At 43.4% G+C, this 26,550-nt stretch overlaps 1 protein-coding gene across 1 annotated transcript in view; it reads right to left on the bottom strand.

The window, feature by feature from the left end:
• Window positions 1-1,165: 1,165 nt before the first annotated feature.
• Window positions 1,166-26,550, bottom strand: part of LOC144772241 (general transcription factor II-I repeat domain-containing protein 2-like) — a 96,860-nt gene continuing 71,475 nt past the window's right edge. The window contains exons 6-7 of the mRNA XM_078656410.1: window positions 13,991-17,259; window positions 1,166-2,767 (exon numbers count right to left, since the gene is read on the bottom strand). Of these exons, the coding sequence (XP_078512536.1) occupies window positions 15,386-17,259 (1,874 nt within the window). The 3' untranslated portion in view covers window positions 1,166-2,767; window positions 13,991-15,385. The remainder of the gene's footprint in view (window positions 2,768-13,990; window positions 17,260-26,550) is intronic.

Raw genomic sequence — 26,550 nt, 5'->3', positions numbered from 1 at the left:
AGTGGCGGGAGTACGGGGAGATAGCAAATAATTGCCTATAAGATTTCCAGAAACAGCCAGACTGCCACCGAGTACAACTGCCAAGATTTCTACTGTTTGTTTAATTGTGGCATTGAAAGCCCAATTCAGTAAAATGCAAAAAAGGTACACTTCTTACACATAGCATTTACGGGGGGAAGGGAGGGGGGTGCATATCTAATCTGCGCAACATGCATTTAGCAAGCATTTTACAGTCAGGCCATGTTGTGGATCAATTCTCTCCCCGTTCCACTGAAGCCGCGTTGGGAGCTCGGTCGCTGCCTGTGTGTGCTGGGCAGAAGTAGCAGATGGGATTCAGTAGATGGCTCTGCTGTAGAAAAGTGCGCGGAGTCACCATCGGCGAGGCTAATAGAACCGGGAAGGGGTTGACCTGAATAGTTGCTGCTTTTATCTGAAGTGCATTTAAACAGATAAATGGAGAGCAAAGTGAAACACTGGCTTTCTCTGGCACTGAACCTTCTGTTATGAGTGTTAACAGTTAAGTTTACTTGTTTTCTACCTAGGAAACATTACAACTTAAACACACAGATTTCACCGACTCGCCTAGCTTAGGTGTCTTCCAGGTAAAATCCTCCAGTTAGGCCCCTGTGAACCAGCCCTCAAACTTGAACATTCATACATAATTAGATATTTATTTTATGCTCTGTGCTAGCTGGCAGCCTATTAGCTGAGCAAATAGTGTCTAGAAGGTCAGAGTCTACGAGTTCCTTCATTGTTTTCTATTATGAAAAGCAATAAAATAACTATGCTACTTTGTGTTTACTGTTGAAGCTGAAGGCTTTCAACTATACAATTGTATTTACTGGTCCAGCTGCAGGCTTTCAACAAGACCTCCGACTAACGATAGGTAATAGCCAGCTTGATATTTAAGAGCAACACAACAAGTCCTATTGCGGCGAAAACAGGCATCAGGCTCAATATTGAATCGGTCCAGGAACTTATTCTAATGATTTTCATTAAAAGGTCAATGGTTTTCGCATCCTACCTTTCACATATTTCACCAGTCTCACTGAGAAAAGATGGAAAGAGGGGCAGGGCTAAGGAAGGAATTCACAGACCTTGGATCAAAAGCCATGACATTATCCCACTCTGTGATCATCATCAAATATGACAAACATATGACAAATGTATTTTGGACACTGGATCCGTCCACATCCCTTCTGACGGTATGACATAAGGGTCAATAGCTCTTTAATGACAAGGGTGAACAAGACAAGAGCTTATGACACATTGAATGGTAAATGCATACACGTTGAGTCCGAGTTCCCTTCTAGCTTGATGTAGATTTCATGTTTACAGTACTGACTATGCCAGGTCCTAAAATGAAGTCTAATGTGATTGGAATCCAGCAGTGCACACAGGTCCACAAATAATTGGACAAGGAGTTCTACATATCACTCCAGAGCCTGAGCTTTTGTGTGAAGTCTTTCAAAGTGGTTTATGAATTTATTTTTTTACAGATCTGGTTGGGGTTTAGGACACCTTTCCTGCTTTGTAAATATTTTCAAAATTGAACAGATATATTTGAACAGAAAAAGAATTAATGACATAATAAAAGGTAGAGGTTCTCAAAACTATTGGGTAGTACGAGACATTTGTACAAAAGATATCAGTGTAAACTCCTGTTTGACAGATTACTTCTGCTGATTTGAGTAATGTTATTCATCTAGAATTATTTATGATCTGAAACTCTGTCCCACATCTCAAACATGTACATTTGATGTAAGAAAACATCACCCTGCGTCGATTTTCACATGTAATTAATGTGATGAATTCCCTCGTAGGCATCTCTGACATGTAGTGAACGGGAGGAGCTTATTCCTGTTGGAAGATGCCAGTCATGTTGAGATCAGTCTTTAGTATAAAGCACCAATCACACTCGCTGCATGTCAGGTGTGGCTTGCGAGTGAATCTCCTCTCACATTTGGTGCAGAGAAAGAGCCCCACACTTGTTTGTATATTCTGGTTCTTTCCAAAAAGAGGACTAGTCACCTACGGGGGTTCTTTGATGCCTTGTGCAGAAGTAACTTGAATAAAGCTTTTTTCGTAGCTAGTGTTAAGGGGTGTGGAATCCCTGGGACTTTACAAGACCTGTCTTTTGAATGAAGCTCTTTTCACACAAAGTGCAGTGAAAGGACATTACCCCAGTGTGGATGTTCTGATGCCTTATAAGGCTGATCTTCTATGTAAAGCTTTTTTCATAGTCCATGAGGTGAAAAGGTCTCACTCCTATATGCCTGCTCTGGTGTGTTAGAAGACCTTGCTTTTGAGTAAAGGTGGTCACACAATTCGGGCAGTTATATGGCTCTTTCCTGTGTGTGTTCTTAGGTGCATTTGAAGATGTAATTTAACAGTAAAGCTCTTCTTGCACTCAGTGCAGTGATCGTGCCTCTCCCCTGTGTGTATTCTTCGGGGTATTTAAGATGGGAGCTTTGAGTAAAGCTCTTCGAACACACTGTGCACTGACGTGGCTTTACTCCTGTATGTAGTCTTTCGTGATGTTTACGACCTGCCATCTTAATAAAACACTTTTTACACTTGTTGCAGGGGTAATGTCTCAGCTCTGAGTGGGTTCTTCGATGCGCCTCGCGAAGTTTTTTCTTGATGAATTTCTCCTTAGACTGTGCGCATTTAAAGAGTCTCTCGTTTGTTTCAAGACTTTGATATTTCTCTTGTGAGTATATTTGGAACTCTTTCTCATTCATTCTTCCGGTTTCTGATTGGTGTGCTGCAAAATGAAAAGAGAACAAGTATATGAGAAACGTTGATAAAAAATATTAATCACAAGGTGTTAGTGCTGTATATCGGATGGATTATTTTAGGAAGCTGCTGGTGTTACAAAAAAAGGAAAGTATTATTTTGTTAACAGACAAACGTGCAGTTTTTGAATCTGAACTGCTAATAGTTTTTTCTACCGGAAAAGTGCGTTGATATAAAAGTGCTATGCATCACACAATGGTACGTGTAAGGTTTTCTAGTAGTAAGTGCAATGCACCAAACTCTCAGAGATATACTCTACATATGGGGATATTTTCTGCCCAGTTGCCGCAGCGTAAATTATCAGCTCAACATAAACATTCCCTCACAAAATAATTAAGACTTCCAGAAAAAGGAAGCAAATGAAAGAGTTAAAGTAGAGGAGATTTTAAGGGAGACACTTAAGTGACATACTGGTCAGGCTGACCACAGAGGAGATTTTCCCTTTAGATCTCAAGCAGAGGGTGGTCCCTCCCGTCCCTTTCTAACACCTCCACAAGGCAATACGTCCTGTGCTCTTTGTGTTAACTTTTACACAGGCCACACCTGCCTGTTAAGGATTTTTTCCTTCCACTTTGTGCACTGCTCTCACTTCAATTTACCTTCTGTGATTGGGATATCTAAAGGTCGTCCTGTCTAGGCCACTGCTACTAACGGTACTGAGAGAACAATTGAAACAGCAGTCTAGTGAACTCTTGAAAGGCCAGCTGCCGGACCTCCAAACTCAAGTTTCCATCCGCAGAGGTCAAGACCACAGAATTACACAGACCTGGCTACCCTCCCCATTCCGATGGAAATTAGAGAAGACCGTTCATTCTCTTCATCATAGGACTGCAGTTCAGGTGCTTGCCGCCTTCCAAGAGGTTACAGCTTCATAGACATGATTAGTTTTCAATGCAATTGCACAGATGTTTCCAGATAGGCATAAATTATCACCATTAGAAATGAGGACTGTGAAATCATCACAGCCTTTATATGATAGGTTAGTATAGGTTACTCACAACTTATTTCAATAATTTAGTACCCACTACAATGTTATGCCATAGAGTTCCAAACCACTCCCACTCCATGATGCCTGAAATCTGTAACTAAATATCAACAAGATGGCTCTCACACATAATCGCTGTGACAGGATCCTCAGTACGGAACAGGGTGAAGGGAGGGTCTTTGAGGCGGTGCAGAAGGCGGTGTCTTAGAACGGCATGTGAGAATATCTGCAAACTAGTTGGGGAAGTCAGAGCTCTTCTCAGCCATCTGGCTACTGAGAACCTGGAACAGCTGCTGATGGAGGAAATGTAACATTTGGATGAACTGATGGGACAAGATAGCAGGAAAAGGGAACTTGGGGAATGGAGCCTGCCAAGAGGAGGGCCCAATGCCAAAACGGGGGCTGAAATGGGGGAGACAATGGCCCACTTCTCTAGCTACTTCTCGCTCCGGTCATACCTACTCATGCATCTGCTCCTGCCTGCCACACCAAATCCTGCCACATCCAATAAGGTGCCTGCCTTGCCACACCTGATCATTCCACACCTCCCAGCTTTGGGTTCCCTGGCTCCTCCGCCTCGCCCCACACCATTAACATACCTAATGGGCTTCAGGTCAGGTAGGCCTCCTAGTGGCATTGGGTGTATTAAGTTGGCTCACAATCCCCTGTGCTGGTTGTGGCTTTGAATCTATTTTACCAGAAATCTAACTTGTGCCCTACATATCATACAGGGATCTCTGCAGCTAAAGCATTAAACCACTAAGCTTTTTTTCATAAAGAACAAATCTGTTATCTACAGGATACCTGCAATGTCCTATAGCAGATGCATTGCCACAGCTCCAGGCAGGTCTGGATGTTTTGACAGTGTTGGGGTGTGGCTTCTATGGTCCTACACCCCAGTTGGGGCAATACAGTTTGAATATCGTCATAAGCAATATGTACGTAACATGCAGAGCGGGCCCTCTTGTAGCGGCAAGTGTGATGAATGAATGGCATCTGGTGGGTTAAAGTACATCTTTACACAGCTCCACATCCCCGTCACCACCCACCCCCGAATAAACCACTGGAATTCGCAAAAAGTAAACACTGAAAACAGTAAATCCTAAAGTTAATCTTACTTTACATTGACCACCTTCCGCTCTCTAGCTGGTTTTCGTCTCTTCAAATGTCCCTTAAGTTCCACTTGCTGGGTAGCCAAGAACCGATCCCTGGGTCCACTCAGGCTGTACACAGTTGGATTTGTTTCCAATGTTACTAAGCAGCTTCTACACAAATGTGTTTAGACACCTGCCCTTTTTAGGTTGAGCCTATCCCATTCCGCAGGAATGGATAGGGGAGAATTTTAGTGTTGTATCAGGAAAGCTAAACCAGCCGGCGGATTTCCACAAGTGCATGTGATCGTGAACGCGCATTCGCTGGTTTAGCTTTCCTGATGCAACTCTAACCGTCACTTCAAAGGGATCCGCTCCGCCCCCTGCTGCACGCGCTTTACATCCAGCGCGCGAAGCGTGTGTCTGTCAGTGCCTCACACACTTCAAAGGCTCCACTCCCCGACCCCCTCCTGCACATCGCACTCTCCACTTTCACAGCCGCCAGGCCGTGTCTCGCATTTCTCCTCCCCCGCCAGGCCGTGTCTCGCAAGCACTGAAATCAGTTTACAGATCAGCACGCCTTCAATTAATGCCCTCTGTACAGAGAATAACTAATGCTACTGAGTTAATGCATGTTGTGCCCGCTGGTAATTAGACATAGAGCACTAACTCTGACCAAGACCATTGAGTGCCACTGAGCGAGTGTGACAATCTTTGTGGGTCTGCAAACGAGGCTTTTGTTTAATTGTTTCCACTGCTTTCCACAAGTCATTTATAAGCATTAGGGCTGGTCGCCAATTCTTACTCTCCTGATTTTTCGGCTGATAAAGCCTATTTAATGAATGCATCAGTGTTGCCGCTAGGCATAACCAGTTTACCCGGTTTTCAACTGTATGCAGCACAACAGATTCCTCCTGCCGTCTTTGTGTTGCTTGTTTTTTTTCACTCCTGACAGAGATCACATTTGTTTGTGTGGAGTTCGAGTTGCCCCAGAGACACACAGCTTTATTGACTTCTGACACCGATATCATCCCGAGGAATGTCGGCGACACTGTGACACGCATCTTAAAACAAAGACGCAGTTGGAAATATTGTGACAGCATTTTGTGGTGTGCCACGTTAGAATAGTGACGTATGCCACTCTGTGACACAATTAACATTTTCACTATTTTACGTCGGTCAGTGCAAGTGCTCTTCTAGACCTCATGTGAAGTGCACCTAGTAGAGTGAAAAAAACACGAACCGATTATAACAATTCAAAACGGGTAATCTGAAAAAGGTGGAAATTAACAGTAACCCTATACAACCAAGCCACGTCCTCAAGATACACGACCCACCTGAATTACCATAAGTTGCATCTTCAAAAAGAAAAATACTTTTACTCTAAGGGTAGCAAAATTGAAATTGTGAAATAGAAATATAAATTTCGTCCTACAACCCAGGTCCATTCAGCTATACTTTGCATCCCAAAAAATGACAGGTTTAAAACAATTTTTATTTTAGATAATCCTGCCCGTTTTACACATTTCTGAAGGCAAAGCCAACCCGACTTCGCTGACATTCAAACCTATGTCTTGCAGGGTCAACTCCCCCCCCCCCCCCCCCCTCCATCCCCATCCCCATTAAGTCAAAAGTTACATTGCAAGCTTGCAGAAATCTCAATGAAATGGAAGTTCACGCTGTATAACTGAAATAACCACATTTACTCTGCCGAAGTATTCTACATTTTAAGATAATCTGTGCAACCATTCAACAACAACTGGTTCAAATATGTTCTCTCAATGTTTCAAGCTTCATTACAAATGTCACAAAAAAATGTTAATATTTCACTTCTGTTCTTGGATTTTCGTCACAATAAAATACACTGAACATAATCTTCACAAAAGTTATTTACAAAAGTTTAAGCTATTGCCATTATAAATTACAATAACTTTTATTTAAGCATTAATTATAAAAAAACATACATTATTTGTAATATCAATACATCTAAATCACGCAAATACAACACATTGCATTACAAATGCTATAGGTGTCACATTTGTGAAAGTTAAAACTATTGCCATTGTAAATGACAAAGCTATTAATTTAGCTATTTTCAAAACCAACACATAAATAAAAAAATTGTCATTTACAATACCACTAGCTCAAACGTTCCTAATGCGAGACCTATTGCATTGCAAATGCTTGTTTATTTCAGGTACAGAAAAGGTAAGATGGATATTTTAGGTACCATCAGGAGCAGCATTTTGTCTTCACAGCCAATTCACACTTTTCATTCTTCTATACTGAACATTCACAGACATACATTATACATATTAGGTAAATCTAAGAGGGACAGTGAGCGAGTTAGTGAACAGTGCTAAATTCTATTCACCCATAACAGGTCGTGCATGAATGCACGTTTTGGTCATAGAATCATATCTGCCTACAGAGAATTTATACTGTGGACTAATATGCAATTATGTATTGGCAAATACATAGGACTACTGTTGTATCTCCCTTTCTGCTATCTCGTCCATGGTACATTCCCTGCCCCTTCCACTACGTCATTCCCATCTAGTTGGTATATCCCTGCATCAGCTGCCAACTGTCATTGTTGTTTTACTCTGACCAGGCTGGTAATGCCACAAATAAAGTTTCAGTGATTTCCCCAGACCAACTGAAGAGTTTTCTATACAATAATTTCTAATTACTTTGGGCCTGATTTAAATTTTGGCGGACAGGTTACTCCGACACAATGGTGATGGATAACCTATCCTTCGAAATCGAAATCCCATAGGATATAATGGAGTTTATATTTCAGTGGACGTGATATCTGTCTCTATTGTTACGGAGTAATACGTCCTTCAAGATCTAAATCAGACCTAAAATGATGAACTAATTACTTTATGATATATTCTTACATGACACAAACCTATACACAATTTGTACAGGTGAAACATACAATATTTTCATGTTTTCATAATATTAATATATATATATATATTACACGCACACACACACATACACACACACACACACACACACACACAGTAAAATGGTGTTCTGTTAACTACTAAGAACAAATCATCAACCCACTGTTAGTATTCAGAGTTTTTACTATTTTTTCAATATCACAGAACTTTTGATGTTGCGCCAATGTGCATTAACATTCTTTTGGCTCAATGGTATGAATCTGTAGAACCTTCTTTAGGCCTATTTACAAGAACAGGATTTGGATTAGTAAAATTATGCAATTCATTATCCTATGACACAAAAATGATCTGAGCCAGCGGGAAATCAAATAAAGCTTCTCAACAGTGGTGTAATGCCAGAAACATAAGAGTAGATTCATGAATATTGATTTGGCTGAGATCTTGGGTGTGGCCTGATCTATTCAAGGTTTACGGCTATAAATAAATAAGCTATAACGGAGAAGAGAGATGTTGTACTCCCCTCTTTCTAATCCACTGTTGATACTGGCCTAGAGATTACTTTTCCATATCTGAAGCTTTATTCTCAAATTGCCTCTTAAAGTCCAGTCCAGGTTCTTCTGCTTGTTGGGTGAAAGATCGCATCAGATCCAGGTAGGCCAGAACACCACATCAGCCACAATTCCGTTGAAGCCTAGCAAGGATTTTGTTTAGCATTCTAAAGAAACAAAGTTGTTAAAGTGGACACACTTCTTGTGGAAGGCACCTTTATTTTTTCCTGAAAAGGCCTTCCTGCCTTCTAATGGCAGAATATTATAGCTTTAGATAACCAGCATACTATGCTTCGTTTGGCAATAGAGAACCCCTGACAAGGGATTCCAGGTGCCACAAGCAACTGATCAGTCCCCGTCTGAACTTACTTGTTCTGTCATGCAGAATTGAAAGCAACTCTTTCCATCAAGAGTATATAATGTCGTTTCAGCTGTATTCTTTGTATCATTCAAATTAAACTCTGGAGGAATTTGGAGAATGAATCAAGGGCTTGTTCTTAAAATGACTTGATCATCCCTGACTGCAAATATGGTTCTTTGATGGTGAAAGATTGAAGTTCACTTACTCACCTTGCAGATGTCAAAGCCAATAGTAATGCTAGTTTCCATGATAGAAATTTTAGTTCAGCTTTGTGAATGAGTTTGAAATGGCTTTTCCTCAATTACGGTATTTAATTGGCAGGGATAGGAAGGATGCTTTGTCAGGGGATAAACTCTAAAAATGCCTCTACGAAACTCCTTTACAAGTCTGTTAGTCTGTTAGACTAAAAGGATGGTGTACGTTCACAGAAGTATGCGAAAGCCCTGTCTTTGCCAAATGTAGGGAATAGAAATCCTCATTTTTCTGATTGAGAGGAACTGCCTCTATGGCTCCTCTGGTTAGTATGGCCACAATTTAAATTGCAAGAGATTGACATGGAGATGGGACTTGTTCCGAGGTGGAGTATGATGAGGCTTTTGGATGACTTCCAAAGCGGGATTGTAAGAAATAATGTCTAGGACCCAATGCCTGTGTTATAGACTTGCATTATGTGAAATACATTGATATTCGACACCCAACTGATTTCAGAGAAAACAAGCATTTGCAATGCAATAGGTCTCGAATTTGCGAAAATTTGAGCTACTGGCATTGTAAATGACAATGCCTTTTATTTACGAGTTTGAAAACCTGCAAGCTGTGCGTAAACACGCACTTTGTACTTATAGCTCTTGCTTATGAGAAGCAAAGCTGGCATTCTCTTTTACTGACAGCCTTGCTTCTCGTAAGCAAGGACTATACGTACAGAGTGCACCGCTTGCAGGTTTTCAAAACAAATGAATAAAAAGCATTGTTATTTACAATGGCAATAGCTCCTACTCTATCAAATACGAGACCTATTGCATTGCAAATGCTTGTTTAATAGGGTTGTTCAGTTGTACATAATGTCTTCTTGGTTATATATAAGGTAACAACAATGCTTATAATACTTTTATATTATAACTTTTCGACATGCTGCAGAGCAGCCACACTGCTCTACAACATTGCTAAAAGACATTGACAAAGCCAATAGGTCTGGCCAAGCACGTATAAGATCCCAAAGGCAAGACCTATTGGCTATGCCAATGCTGGTTACTCTAGTCTCCACCAGTTTCTTTGTTGGCATTCGATCAGTGCTGTTGCCCTGGGCTGCTTGCTTCACATCGTATAAGAGCAACAAATCTGTTTGCTAATTATTGCGAAATGGACCACTTCCGTATGTTTCAACTATTTTCCACCCTTGACTTTGTTTCCTCCCACTCAAAAGGATTGAATGAGTTGCATGACATTCATGCAGAGACATTGTCTAATGTTGGTTCTGTTTCAAAATAAATTTTTATCTGCATATATATGTTCGGCTCGCGGGTTGTTGTTTTTTTGGTAGAGTTTTATATAGCGCAAACTAGACCCGAACCGAATCAGGTATCAGAGCGCTTTACATAGCGCAAGTTACGTTTTTACATGAGGACACACTTTTCCATTTTTTTAAAAAAATTTTTAGGCACGGGGAGATTAAGTGATTTGCCCAGAATCACAGGAGGTGTTGGCGTCGTTACCGAGACTCGAACCCAGATCCCCAGGTCCGAGGTCGAGCGCCTTAGCCGTTAGGCTAACTCCTCTCCCCAATGTTGTTTTCTTAAACCTGCTTCAAACGTAAGTAACCCATGTTGAACCTGAGCAGCCAGAAAACGCAGGCAAGAAATATGTGTTCCTGGTTAAACGGGGTGCTTACTGGCTGTCACATCCGTGATTACACAGTCCAAGTATTGGCAACCCCAGGCACACGAGAGCTGCACACCCATCTGCAGGAAAATGCCTATTAGCATGCAAATGCACAAATTAAAATGCACGTGCCCCCGTCGCTGACGTGCCAGGCTATCTCTGATCTACTGTAACAAATGTGCCATGACTGACTATACGCGGTGGTGAAGATGCAAGGCACCAAGAGCACGTGCGCGTGCCCACTGTCGAATGCTCGCGACTGCGTCTCGCTGCCGACTCATGCAGCACTTGCGTTCAGCAACCCAAGAAGCATTTGTAACCCTTCAGAAGAAGACAGCCTGCAATCAATACCTGAATCACATTTCCAATATGATGCATGACAATTTGCATCTAACTGATTAGCAATTACCCACACCTGTAGAGGACTTTCATTTTAATTACCGATTGTACCAGGGCTGGCTACAACAAATTATACTAGAATGCAAGCAGGCCGACGAGCGTCTATAAAAGCGGCGACTCCAACAATGACAGTGTAATGAGGGTATTAAGATGCACTTTATCATAAATCCACTAAATATTCGAGGAGATTTCCATTTTAAACAATGTTAATGTACTTTTGCCTAATTATTTGGTATTAATACATTTGAAGCTGTCATCATTCTAACTCGGCTAATCCTCCCCTTCACGGTGGTCTGTGAAAGCAATTTAAATTATAGACGGATTTCTATAAAGGCGCATAACAACAAAGGCCCCCAATGCTCTTCTGAAATAAATATTCATGTTTGGTAAATGAAAGGTTGATTTTGCACTGCGGTAATATTATTTTGATATGTTTTAGAAAGTCCTCTTGGCGAATCCATTTATGGTGCAAAATGGTAAATAAACCCACCTGGGGGAGGGCTTATGTTTGATGACATCACAACTTAGACACACAGCGCGTGTGTGCATTTGCATTTAGGTCGAGAAAACCCAGCTGAACATCAAAGAGTGCTGAACGTCAATCGGTGGTTTGCATGTTTACGTTGATAATCACAATATAGGTCCCATATTTATATCAGTTTTATTTTTCTTGGATGTGTGTAATTGTAGGCACCAGGAGTTCCTACTTATGTTTCCTACTGACATTGCATGCCACATACTTCTAGCTGTATTCTATTTCTTGCGTGTTTGTCATTGTAGATACCGGGACATTCAATGATTTGACCAGAAGCACAGGATTTACAGTAAAGTGATGGAGCCGAGATTTTAACTCGGGTCCCCAGGAAGCAAGTCGGCATCGGCTAGACTACATATTTCTCCTCTTGTGAGAAAAGACGTTTTCCTGTGGATTATGGAGCCTACTCTGAAGTGAACCGTGGGATAAAAGTATATGAAAACAAGCACTGTCTAATAAAACCTTAGTGTGTGTCTGCTTTTTCATTTTGTAGTTTCACCAGAACAAATAATTTGCAATCAACATCATTTACAGAACATGAAATGCAAAATGTCTTTTACAGAGGTGGTGTGGAAACTCTAAAAGAGACTTTAACCCCTTCGACGCTCATGACGAGCCCAGCTCGTCATGGAGTTTCCATTGACTTCAATGGAAATTACATGGGAAGCCATAAAACACCTTAGCATCCAAGTGGTTAATGATAAGTGCATTTCAGCAACCTGTAGCTAGGGTTATCTCATAACTTGCAATAAACCAGTGGTGCACAAAGGAGCGGGGGCAAGGGAGCGCGGCAGCGAGGCAAACGCGTGCTGCTGCGCATGCTAGACACCAGTGGGAATGGGAGGAGCAAAGGCGGGACACACGCCCGCCTTTGCCCAATTGTGTGCTGTATTTTTGAAAAAAAAGCACGCGAAAGCCAATAACAGCCGGCGAAAGCAAAACCACACGCACAAGCGTGGGGTTAGCTTTCTAAAGCCCATACAAGAGGTCTTGCATTGTGCGAGCAGTGCAGCGCACTGCAACGCTTGGCGCGGGACCTAAAAACTGACTGATTTCTTTCTGTCACTGTCTTCTACCTACATCTTTGCAATGGGGGCCCTGTTTTCTACACCTGAGTGGCGTAGAGTGGAGTAGCATACAGTGGAGTGGCATAAAGTGGAATAGAGTTGAGTGGAGTGCAGTGGAGTGGCGTAGGTAAAGTGGTGTAGAGTGGAGTGGTGCATTATGGGGTGAGGTAGAGTGTAATAGCGTACAGTTGAGTGGGGTAGAGTGGAATACCCTACCACAGAGGGGCAAAGATTGAAGCTGTGAACAAGGTAATAGCATAGTGGAGTGGCGTACAGTGGAATGGCTTACACTAGAGTGGAGTAGACTGTAGCTATGTACAGTGAAATGGGTAGAGTGAAATAGTATATAGTGGAGTGACGGGCAATGGACTAAAATAGAATGAAGTAGAGTTGAGTGGTGTACACTGGGGTGGCGTGATGAAAAGTAGAGTGGCGTATTGGGCAGTGGTTTAAAGTGAAGTGATGTAGACTGGAGAAGCGTAGACTAGAAAGGGGTAAAGTGTAAAAGCGTACAGTGGAATGACGTACAGTAAAATAGCGTAGAATGGAGAGGGGTAGGGTTGAATGGCAGACCCTGGAGTGGCGTAAAGTGGAGTAGCATCCAGTGAAGTTCTATACAGTGGAATAGCATGCAGTGGAGTGGAGTAGAGTGGAGTACACTGAAGAGGCTTAGAGTAGAATTATATACAGTGTAAAACCGTAGAGTGGACCAGCATAGAGTAGAGATATGAACAGTGTAATAGCATAGAGTGTTGTGGCATAGAGCGGAGTGGCACAGAGTGTAATAGTGTATAGTTGAGTAGTATACAGTGGAGTGGCATATATTGGAGGGGTGTAGACAGAAGTGGAATATAGTGGCATAGTGTGAAGTGCCATACACTGGAATGGTGTAGAATGGAGTAACTAACAGTGGAGTGGCATACAGTGGAAAAGCGTACAGTGGAGTCTTGTAGAGCGGAGTGGCATACAGTGGAGTGGCATACAGTATAATGGCGTATAGTGGAATAGCGTCTAGTGGAGTGGTGTAGATTGGGGTGAAATTGATTGGAGTGGCATAGAGTTGAGGTGCGTACAGTGTAACAGCGTAGAACAGGGGTCTCCAACCTTTTCTGTAGTGAGTTCTACTTCTGATCAGTGAAAATCATTGTGAGCTACTAGAGGCTCAGCAACTCGCACATTTTTACGAGGGACACCCCCAAACGGCAAATTTCATTGACTTTAGGCCTAATTTCTTCCCTCCCAGTCCATACTATGGTTTAAACAATATACTTAGAGTTCCCTAGAAAGACTGACAGGAATGACTTTGGATTTGTGTTGTCACCACGCTTCAAGACCTTTCAATTAATAGCTGTCACTGAAATAATTATTGTAATGCAGCTCAATTAACAAACATACAAGAAAATCAATCTTACCGTCCGTGTAGAACTGAATGATGTCCCCCAATAAGGTGTTATTCTGGAAGCATGGGAGGGCAATTCTGAAGAAATCATTATAGTATTCACAGTGCGTGGCAGACAGACGGTGGAAAGCGTTGCTGAATCATAAATACAGATGGAGCCAACGAGGTATTCATCTTCTATTGCAGACGTGACAGGATTGCTGTGTTTTTCAATGTCCAGTTCCAGATCAACTGAACTTCAGCTTTGTTTTATGCAGAGATTTGGGAAAGTACTGAATTTGTCCTCTGCTCTGCATTCTTTGAAAGGTTAAGTTTTGATTTTAAGGTTTTTACAGCACCAGTCATGTAGGCAATCCTATATACGCATTGCTCCATTTTTTTGAGGTGTCCGTAAACTAGGCCTGCAGTACACATTTCTTTTGCTCTTGTTCAACTGAAAGAAACTTTGTAATATGCTGAACATTCTTTTGTATAGCTATCATTTTTTCTTGCTGTCAATAAACCAGGCCTGCTGTAAGCCCTGCTTTGTTCTCATCTTGTGAAGCGGATACAAAATTGGAAAGATGCTGAATAGTCTTCTCTCCAACTACATTCTTCTAGGCATCCGACGCCCAGGCATGCAGTACACATTCCTTTTGTTTTTGTTCAACTAATAAAAATCTTTGTAATATGCTGAAGATTCTTCGCTGCAGCGACTTTTTTCTTGGGGTCTGAAACTCAGGCTTGCAGTACATATTTGCTTGTGTTAAAGTAATAAAATAGTTTGAGAGACGCTGAAGAATCTTCTCAATATCTCTCTTTTTTCTTGATGTCAATAAACCAGACCTGCAGTAAACCCTGCTTTGTTCTTATCTTGTGCTGCTAATAGAAATTTGGAAAGGTGTGAAAGATTCTCTCCAGTTACCTTTTCTTGGTGTTAGTAAAGCAGCCTGCAGTACACATTTTGTTCTTGTTAAACTAATAAAAAACTTTGTGAGGTGTTCAAGATTCTTCTCTGAAGCGACTTTTTTCTTGGTGCCTGAAAACCATGCCTGCAGTACACATTAATTTGTTCTTGTTCAACAAATAAAAAAGTTTGAAAAATGCTGAAGAATCTTTTCAATAGCGTCTTATTTTCTTGATGTCAATAAACCAGGCCTGCAGTAAAAACTGCTTTGTTCTCGTCTTGTGCAGTTAATAAACATTTGGAAAGGTGCGGAAGATTCTTCTCCTGCAGCTACTTTTCTTGGTGTTAGTAAAGCAGCCTGCAGTATACATTCCTTTGTTGTTGTTCAACTAATAAAAAGATGCTGAAGATTTTCTGAAGCAACTTTTTCTTGGTGTCAGTATCGAAACAGAGACTTGGATTTGGGATTTCACCAGTAACTGTCACTGAATATGCATTCAACGCAACTGTATACAAACCATTTTAGTGAGAGACTTGACTATGTCTGGCGTTGACCAATCCGCTGTAATCTGGAGTATAGCCTGAGAGGGCAACTCTAATGTAGTCATTCAAATGTTCATCAGTCAGACGTGTTAGAAACTTAGATTGTACAAAGTTCATAACTGAGAATGCAGATTCACAAAGATAAGTGGAGCCAAACAGGGAAAGAAGTTTCATTGCAACTGTGCGGATGTTCTTATACTTTTCAGCATCCACAAGACTCCAGAAATTAACGTCAGATTGCCTCGCTTTCAATTCAATGTCATTTTGAAGTGTGACAATCTCCATTTCCATGGTGGAAGAGTCAAGGCTAAGAAGTACACTCATTTTCTCAGAAATGTCACTAACGTCCACTTCCATGAAAGGGTTTGAAGTAAACATAACACAGGGCTCCAGTTGATCAAAATCACTAAATCTTTCACTGAAATCTTGATTAAGCCTCTTTAGGAGACTACTGTATTTTTCTATGTCTAGGAGCTCGAGCTCAGCTTTGTTTTCTGAAAGGATTTGGAGCACAGAGGGAAAGTGCTGCATCTTTCTTTTCTGTACATGCTGTATGAAAAGGCTAAGTTTTGATTTGAATGTTTTCACAGAACTAATCATGCCGGTGATTGTCTTGTTTTTTCTTCGTAATTCGCAGTTCAAGATATTTAACTTTTCTGTCACATCTGTCAAAAATGCTAAATCGAGCAACCACTCAGTGTTTGACAACTGCGTGATATCTTCATTTCTAGACTCCATGAAAGCTTTGACTTCTGGCAATAGAGAAAGGAACCTACGTAGTATTTTTGCCCTGCCAAGCCATCGGATCGGAGTATGCAGTAAAAGGTCACCATACTCAGACGATAGTTCTTCAAGGAATAATTTGAATGTTCGATGCTGCTTGGCCTTAGCACGAATGGAATTAATAATTTTAACAACAGGAGTCATCACATGATCAAACCCCATTAGCTTGACACATATTGCCTGTTGATGTACAATGCAATGGTAGTTCAATAATGGAGGGAAATCTGGATCTTCTTTACAGTTGGCAATAAAATCAGAATGACGCCCTCTCATTGCGGGCGTGCCATCAGTTGTTATTGCCACTAACTTTTTCAATGGGACATTATGTTTCACAAGATAATTCTTCATCTCCTTGTGGATGTCGGCTCCTCTGGTTGTGGTTTTCAGAGGCATTAAAGTTAAAAATTCCTCTTTATTAGTGAAATCTTCAAAAACCATTCTAACGAACATTGCCAGCTGGGCAATATCGCTTGCATCAATGGATTCATCACACTGAATAGAAAAATATTTGCATGTCTTTAAATCCTGCTCTAACTGCTCTATCATGTTGGACGATAACGCAGAAACCCTTGTTGCCAAAGTGTCCGACCCTAACTGCACATCTGAAATGGCAGACGTAATTTCAGGGCTATTTTTGAAGTCTTTGAATAAGGACTCTGCCATTAGAAGCATTGCTTCTTTCACAATGGCTCCATCCAAAAAGGTTGTTTTCTGCTTGATTAAGTGATGAGTAACTTTGAAAGATGCTTCCATTGCCGCAGTGGCTTTCGTCGTTGTAACACAAGAGTGCCGAGTTTTCAAAGCAGATTTCAGTTCATTTACTTTTTGTGTCCTCAGACCGCTTCCTTTAGGAAACTTACTCTCAAAATGCACGTGTACTGTTGAAAAATGTCTCTTAACATTGCCCTTTTTTCCCACTGCAAGTTTTGCTCCACAGATTAAACATAGGCAGTTGTCTTTAAATTGTGTAAATAAAAATTCGTTCTCCCACTCTTGATGGAAGTAGTATTTCTTCCTCTTAGGCCGTTTGGCGGGACCTGGCTCTTCATCCATGTTTGTAGTTTTTGAGGCTGCAAGCAAGAATAGAAATATTGATGAAGTCAACATCCAATCTATAACAGACAAGAGTACATGTGGATACCTTTAATGAATGTTGTATTTCAGGCCATTTGTGATTAGCATCCATGCTGGTAAATTAAACGGCACCGTTGGAAAGTGAGAGAACTAACCCACATTAGCTATGTTTCATTATGAACACCGGAAGACTGCTTTTCAAAATTACCTGAGATTTGATTCAGCAGAACCTAAGGAGAGCCAAAAACTATTGGTAATGTGGAGTTTAGCCTACTTCTGCAAATAGGAAGAGGACTACAATTTGCACCACACAAAGAACTCAATGCATAAAGGGGAAAGTTTAGCAAATCTTTTCTATCGGGTACTCCTACATTTGTAGCCGACATTGGACTTTTTTTTTAAAAATTAGGACAAGCTTTCAAAACTACTCCAGATAATGATATTCCATGAAAGCTGCAGAAATAACCCTCTGACCTCCGACTAATGGCAACTGGGATCACCCACATTCCAAACCAATATCACCCTTCTAAAGAATATTAATTCTCCATTCCCTTGGGGTCACCCACTAAAATACTTGCTTTCAACTGCTATTTTGAGTCAATAAGTTCACATGTACACAAGAAAAGTACAATTACAGGAAAATCATTAAAATAAGTACATTTGCTTTTTTGCTACGTAACATTAAAGCCACAATTACAAGAAGGTGTCCTGGACCTAAAACCAACTGAGTTTTAAACCAAACAGTGATTCACTGGGTGAGGTGTGACACATGCATACTCCATATTGAACACAGATGACTCAGGCAGGGAATAATGTTATCTGATTATCCCTTATACTTAGGACCGAAAATGTGTATCAGGATGACCAGTTATTCTTTGAGTGGCCCTGTTGCGAAGAGCAAGGTCGATGAGTACTGCTGCTCTGAACTACCCCGGTGCTCTGCTTGGGTCTCAGCTTCATCAGTATGCCACAGGTCACAACGCACCCTGTGAAGCACTGAAGGTGGCCAAGCCATCTCTAGGGGGGAAAGAGATACCCAGTGAGTGAACTGTACAACATGAAACCAGAAAACCTGGGATCAATCCCGGCTTCCCTCTTCAACAAACTGCGTAATCCTGACCTCGCTAGTACTTCACCAACCAGCCAGCATCTCCCTTGAAGTGGCAGAGCCACTGCCCTGCAGCCTGCAGGCACCGACTGCAACATCTGGTACACCAATCTGCAGACCACCGAGTCCTCAGACACAGCAGTTGCCAAGGAAGAGGTCACCGTGCTCCAGGAGGTCAGATCAGTCTCCCCACCAAGTGTGGAGATGCCAGTACCCCCGGGTGCTCCCCTGCACCAATACTGGGGGTACAGGACCCCTTGCAGCATCCAAGGCTTGTTCAGAGTCCAGCACGAGCGCTGCCAAGACAGACCTACCGGCGTAGGACATCAGCGTCAGAGAAGCCATCGTCAAGAGTGGCCCGGCTCTCCTGTTTTGTCCCCATCTCCAGGTCAACCTAAAATGTCAGAGCCTCCAATAAAAGCAACCCGCAGGACAAAGCACCACTGCCCCAGAGCCCCACGGCCTAAGTCTGAGCCTACCAACAGCGCCCCTTGCCCCAGAGACCCTCAAGAACCAAGCTCCCCTTCGGGTTCCAACAGATTTTTGCCCAAGTCATCACTTGCAGCATTTTTCTTGTTTCAGGTTTCTCCACAGGCTTCAGCTGTTGCGTTTGAGGCTACTCTGGTGACCATCAGCTGTGCACCCGGACACACCAGGGCAGGTAAACCAAAACTGCTGGTGGTTCTAAGGACCTTCACCCTACTTGCAAGTACCTCTATGCAGTGTATGATTCTCCCATAGGATAAGATCACCGCATTGGAAGCTCATGCCTCACATCTGACAGCTGCATCTTCAATGTTTCTGAAAACCGTTAACTCTAAAAGTACTTACCCAATCTCGTAGATCTTGGTGTCTACATTAATATAAATATCTATGCTATTTTTCTAAAGAAGTGTTGGATATCCATATTGAGCGTGTGTCTCATTTATTGACTGTGTGTGGAACGAATGCCTAACACTCCCCTCTGATAAGCCTAAGGCTGCTCTGCCACACTACCACAAATTGAGCACCATGGGATTTCTAAAGCAACCACCTGTTCACTAGTAAGAGACACCAGGACTCTCTGCACAGTGCTCCTCATTTTGGCACACTATATAGAGAGCCAGCTTCCTACATATGCCAGAAAGAGCGTTACTGAAGTTAAGTAACTTGTTCTTTAATTTCACACTCACCTGAGCTGGAGTGGGCACTCTTCTAAACTGACTGGCTTCATTACATCCATTAATTTCACAGTCAGTCACTGAAGCAGGAGGTGAGGTTTCTAGACACACCTGTCGCCCCCATATTACAGTCATTCATTTCACAGTCTGTTACTGGAGCAGGAGACATGGCCCTTGACACCCGTCACCTTTTTGCATTACATTCATTCATGGTCTAATGCTTGTGCAGTATGAGGACGACACCCAGTTCGTGGTGTCAGCCACGCAAACTGTGGACATGACGGCTGAACAGGTCCGAAGCTTATCACAGAAAAAACGGAGGTCTTTGAAACCCTCTCTATGGAGCCAACTTTGGTGACCCCACCAAAGCCGGGACGTGCCCTGTCCCAGTGTCCAAGGCCAGGAACCTAGGCTTTCTGATTGATAACGATCTGTGATGTATTCCTATAGGTTCTGTATCGATCCCCCTATTCCTGACCCTGTTCTGGTTAACAATTAACTAGCAGCCATCCCATGATGCAGAAACAGTTATCTGATTAAGCCACACCACGGCACAGGAACGCGTTATCTGATTAGGTCATAACGCTTGCCATCTAATTAGGCAAGCACTATTCCTACAGCCCCTGATAAGGCATACGGAGTTCTCAAAACAAATCAAACCTATGACAACCTGGGAAAATCCCTGCGGCCATTGTTTTGATTCCACCGAGAACTTCAGTAAAGAATGTGCTAACGACCAGTTCGTATGACATTCTTATTGACGTATCTATGTCCATCCTTACGTCAATCTCGGCACCTTACAGGTATAAATATTACCGACATTGCCTTAAGCAAACACACGCGGTGGTGACGAGATCGGAGCAGCGAGACTTGCCGAAGAGGCCAGCACAGAGCGGACCCCGCTGGCGCTGCCCCGCCTTCCTGATGCGCTGAGAACGAGACGCTGCTTTCTCCTGCCGAGAAATCCAGCTCCGGCGCTTCCGAGCAGCCCTTGCAGGCAGCCTGGAATATCGAGACCAAAGACGAGAGATACCAGCCCTCAACCATTCTAGATCTCAGGTACAGAACTGAATAACCCCTTGCAGAGAATTCTTGAGTCAGTCACTTGGCAAAACAAACTTAACTTAAACTGCTACTTATCTACTCCCGCCCACGTATTAGGCTTAGGTCAGGTACACTGGGGTAGGCGTAGTTAGAAGCACCAGTTGAGTAAGATTAGTCAAAATGTATATATGTATGTATCTATTTTATCCATTTTAAACCACCATATGGCTTAGAAACCATATAAATGTTTTTACAGTATTATTTTATACTTCTGCTTTTATTGTATGCACTTTACTTAACCATAAGTATTGCAATAATATCGATTCATTTCTCTTGTACGAGAAAAGAGACTGATCAATAAATACCATCTTTTATTGAACACGCCCGTCTCTTCCTTTTCTCTACAATCTGGTGAAACTAAGAATGCACTGAACTGACTGAGTAAAATAAGTTGTCTTTTGTTTTCACACGACTCTAGAGATACACTCTTGATTAGGGGAGATCAAAGTTGTCATGTTCTATGGTTGTCAGAAACTAAATCCCTTCTTGTCTATCCAGGGAGGTAAAACTCCTCCTTGCCTATTCGAGAAAGTTTCTAGTGAACTCTGAGCTAGCTGGCAAACACAAAACTTTAAGTCTAATATCGTCAGTAGAAGACCTAGTTAACCTCTGCTCTAGGTCTATACTATTGAAGATATTATTCCAATGCGCAGAGCCTATTGGGATAATAGGAACTACACTACAGATCTAACGCTCGCTCCACAAATAAATCAAGTCTCTTCGGCCTGGTTCTTTGCGCTGAAAGTTCTGTGTAAAACTCTTCCTTTCATCCAGTTTCCACTAAGGAAAAAAGTTGTTGGCACGTTAGTTTTGTCGAGAGTAGATTACTGTAACGCTCTTTACTGGGGAGCTGGTACAGGGCAGATTTCCAAACTCCAGCCACTTCAGAATGCGGCCGCTCGGGTACTACTCAATATATCCAAACATCATCTCACGTCCACTAGTATGAGGCAGCTCCACTACTGCCAGTCTGGCAGCGAGTGGATTTTAAGGCCCTCTGCCTAGTTCATAAAGCAATGTATGGAGGAGGAGCAGAGGCTATACAACTCCTATTTCCCCGGTATGTGCCATTACGCTGTGCCAGGTCCACTAACGCTGGACTGGTACGTACCCCAAAGAGTCAGATGGGTAGGAAAGGGTCCTTCATACCAAGCGGCCAAATTATTGAACTGCCTCCCCATACAGATTTGACTACAGTCCAGCAGGACTCTTCAGAAAAATTATAAAAACATGTTTCTACGCCAAGCTTTAGATCCGTTCAGCGTTTGCCTGGTTTATCACACCCAGCGCCAAGACGCCTCGGCAATAGTGCCCTTTATAAATATTCATTCATTCATTCATTCATTCATTTCACAGTCAGTCACAAGAGCAGGTAATTGGGCCCTGGACACCTGTCGCCTTTTTTCTCTCCTCATTGCACCTATTCCTTTCACATGATAATGGTTGGGCCTCTTTGTCCGCAATGTCAAGTTGGTTACTTACCTGTAGGAGTAGTTTGCAGCTTGAAGAATTTTCTGGATTCACATGCTGCGCATTTATTCTGTATTTAGTGTAATTAGGTCCGAAAAGGTCTTAATCATTTCTCTCTCTTTTTTTTTGAGGGTGTCATCGTCGACTACTATTTGGTGGTATGTTTGTTCCATTTTGAAATCAGACGCGGGACTCAGACATTCCTGTGTACGGTCACCATCTTCAGATTCTTTTTCCTGGGGACTTGCAAATCTTTAAACTTCGTTATCGGTGTTTTCCTACCCCCACTGTTCGCATGTCTCCTTTATTTCTGTGGTGGTGGTAGGGTCACAAGGGAATCCAGAAAATTCTTCAAGCTGCAAAACAACTCCCACTGGTAAGCACGGATTGTAGCAATATTGGTCTCTGTGTACAACATAATTGCTTCTTGACAGCAGGTGTTTTAGCACTTTTTGCCTCAGCTGAGCTTCTTTGCTCAGTTGGATGTTCACAAAGTAATACTCTGTGAGGATGTGTATGGATGACCAGGTACCTGCTACACAGATGTCACTGAGGGAGACATTTGCCAGAGAAGAAGTGTTGTTCCCGTCTTTCTACTCACTGTGCCCTTGGTTTCCCTCCTTTAGATTCACTCCTGCCCTTAAGAATGTCTGAATTGTTTGCACTATCCATCGTACAATTGCCCCCTGTGAGGAAGTGCCTCTTTTGTTAATGTTAAATCCATTTATAACCCACTCAATTCACCCAGAGGGGTACCTCAGCGCGACCAGCTCAGAACAAAGATGTCTCCAGCAGTTTCCTGAAGCAAAAATGGTTCGTACAGGTCCTAATATAGTGTGGGAGCTTATTCCAATATACAGGGACAGGGGCCAGATAGGAAAAGGGCCATTTGCATGGTTTGCCCCCCACCCCCATATTTCTTGCCTGGTTTTGATGAGTTTTCAAATCTAGCGCACATGGTCCCTGCCAACCAGGTTCCCTGTGCCAGAACTACTTCCCTAAACAATCACCCAATTGGTACTTCTGCCTCCTGTAAGTCCTTAGTAAATTGTACCATGGGTACCTAGGGGATGGTAGCTGAAGAGGGTCCCTTGGGACCCCATCACTGGGACAATGCTACTGCCCTTGCAGCCTTCATACCCCTGTGGGGGAGAAAATGGCACCCTGCCTGTGTGCGATGCCAGCTAGCACGGCCTGATAGCATAGGTTAGTCACCACTTGTAGGAGCTGGCTCTGTATATAACATACCAAAGTAAGGTATAGTGTGCACAGAGCCCAGTAGAACCCCAAAGGTAGGCAGAGGTAAAAATAGATAGCAGCTTACTCTCTATTTGTGGTAGTGTGGGAGAGCAGTAAGGCTTTATCAGAGGGTAGTGTTAGGCATTTATTGCACACACTCAGGCAAGAAATGATGTCACACACTCAAATACTGAACTTCGGACCAATTTGTTTGTATAAAAATATTATTTAGTTATTTTATTTCTAGAACCAAGCCATACCTGGTGCAGGTAAGTGAAATAATACTTTGCAATACTTAGGGAATTTATTACAGTTGAATGCAGGTTCAAATGCAGTTGGTTGATTTACAGGTAAGTGAATAATCAAAATTACTTTTCAGTTACTTTGTAGATTACAATACACGTTACTTCTTGGACTACTTTTAAAGTTACTTTTGCTAATCAGTGTGATATACCTAGATATCACACAGAGACATTTCCTAAACAAAAAGGTAAGTAATTTACTTTTGGTACATTTGCAGTTTTTCAACTCCACACAAGATTTTTCACAGAAAAGCAGTCAATGCAGTCCTATGGGGGAAAACAGTGTTTTCGTTTTTAAGGTAAGTACTCAGGTTTTGAAGTTGGTATTCTGGAGTTAGAACCAGGGTTCCCCCAGGGTCGAGGAAGCACTCTTCAAACACCCTTAGCGGCACTAGGGCAAGCAGTCAATGCAGTCCTATGGGGGGAAAACAGTGTTTTCGGTTTTAAGGTAAGTACTCCGGTTTTAAAGTTGGTATTCTGGAGTTAGAACCAGGGTTCTCCCAGGGTCGAGGAAGCACTCTTCGAACACCCTTAGCGGCACAAGGGCAAGCAGTCAATGCAGTCCTATGGGGGAAAACAGTGTTTTCGTTTTTAAGGTAAGTACTCAGGTTTTGAAGTTGGTATTCTGGAGTTAGAACCAGGGTTCCCCCAGGGTCGAGGAAGCACTCTTCGAACACCCTTAGCGGCACAAGGGCAAGCAGTCAATGCAGTCCTAAGGGGGGAAAACAGTGTTTTCGGTTTTAAGGTAAGTACTCAGGTTTTGAAGTTGGTATTCTGGAGTTAGAACCAGGGTTCCCCCAGGTTCGAGGAAGCACTCTTCGAACACCCTCAGCGGCACTAGGGTGGCCGGGTGCAGAGTGCTGAGGCCCAATGTTATCCAACAGGAGATTGGGGGCCTCCGGTTGGTGGCTGCTCACGAGCAGGCCACAATGTTATGAGAGGAAAGCTCCTGGTGTTAGGCTCAGGGCAAAGGGGGGTCAGAGTTAGCACACAAGGTGCACCCGCAGTGGCGGCTGGGTGCATGGTGGTGTTTTGGCATCCGGTGCACTGTTGTTTTCAATGGAGATCGCTGGTTTCGTTTTTTAGCTGCAGGCTCGGTCCAGGAAGTCTTCCAGGAGGAACCAACAGCTGGGCAGGCTAAGTTGGAGGGCTCAGGACGTAGGTGCCCCTGGGTTCTCTTCTCCAGGGCGGCTGGATTCAGGGGTGTCATTTGAGGTCAGATTTCACCTTACCGGGCCACTTGCGGTTGGGGGGGGGTGTCTCCATGCAGAGGCTCCAGGGGATGTCGGGGAGTCCTGAAGTGGTCAACCCACAGTGGACTCGGACTCTGGAGAGCTGGGGGAACTCGCTGGGACTGGTGGGCCACCGGATTAGAGCCGTAGGCGTCAGGTGCAGTGGTGGTACCAGGCGTCAGGTTTCTTTGTCCTCAGCAGGCTTAGTCTGTCTTGAGAGTTTCTTTTGAACAGAGCTGCTGTTCACAGGAGATCCGATCTTTGTTGAAGGCAGTCAGTCCTCCCAGGGTTCTGGAGATCGCTGGCTGCAGGACAAGACTACTTTTGGCGCAGGATCTCAGGAAACTGCAGACGGGCCAGTAGGGCTGGGGCCAAGTCAGTTCTTCTCTGCAGTCTCCTGTGATGGGCGTCTTCTTTCGTCCTTCGTAGGTTGCAGGAATCTGTCTTCTTTGTTCAGGGCTGCCCCTAATTACTGTATTTAGGTGGCGTTTTAGGGGTCTTGAGGTCAGTAGCAAATGGGCTACTGACCTTAGGGTGACTACACCCTTGGTGTGGCTACCCCACGTGGGGGGAGGGGGCACAATCCCTAATCCCGATTGGAGAGTGCCTGTCATCTGCAAGATGGCGGGACCTAAAGAGTGGGCTTTACCTCGGATCCCCCACCTGAGGGGTGGGGTTGGTAGAGGTGGGCACACCTTCTGGGCTGTGCAAATTGTTCCCGCCTGTCTTCTCACCGAAAGGCGGGGAGACAGGAAGGGGGCCGGTTCCTGATAGGAGGAGAGTCTAAGGTATGTGTTACAAAGGCGGCAAGGCCTTTGAAGCTCCCTGCCACAGAAGGCTCTCCCTAGCCTTGGGGAGGTGTGACCACCTCCGCCCAGGAAAGGCTTTGTTTCTGTGCTCAGGGAGTGAAGGCCCCCACCCCAGGGATCCAGAAACATGTCTTGTGGTGGCAGGCTGGTGTGTACCAGTCAGGGAACCCACCAGAGGCTAGTCGTTTGTCAGGGGGCATCTCTAAGATGCCCTCTGAGTGCATTGTATTATCAATCCCACACTGGCATCAGTGTGGGTTTAATATGCTGAGACGTTTGCTACCAAACGTCCCAGAATTCAGTAAAGCCACTATCGTGCTATGGAGTTGGTAATGACAAACTCCCAGACCATATACTCTTTATGGCTTTACTGCACTTAAAATGTCTTAGAATGGACATAGACACTGTAGGGGTACAGTGCTCCTCAGCCCCTGTACCCTCACCACTGGTATAGTGCCCCCAGCTAGAGGGGTGGCTTACCTATGCCAGGGCAGTGGCTTGTAGGCATGGCACACAGGGATGTGTGCCATGTGGACTATTCACTTTTTCCTGCACCAGAACACGCAGCCTTCAATTAATCAATCAATCATAACACTTGTATGGGTGAGGAGCCTGAACGTGATTCTCTTGTTGACGGGGAGCCAGTGAAGGTTCCTCAGGTGGCCGGAGATGTGGCTGCGTCGAGGGATGTCCAGGATGAGTCGGGCGGAGGCGTTCTGGATGCGTTGTAGTCTTTTCTGTAGCTTGGCTGTGGTTCCGGCGTAGAGGGTGTTCCCGTAGTCCAGCCGGCTGGTGACGAGGGCCTGGGTGACCGTCTTCCTGGTTTCGATCGGGATCCATCAGAAGATCTTGCGGAGCATGCG

Source organism: Lissotriton helveticus, chromosome 8, assembly GCF_964261635.1.
Source record: "Lissotriton helveticus chromosome 8, aLisHel1.1, whole genome shotgun sequence".
Classification (NCBI taxonomy): Eukaryota; Metazoa; Chordata; class Amphibia; order Caudata; family Salamandridae; genus Lissotriton; species Lissotriton helveticus.
Note: the sequence above shows the minus strand (reverse complement) of the source record. Positions and strands in the feature narration are given on the sequence as shown.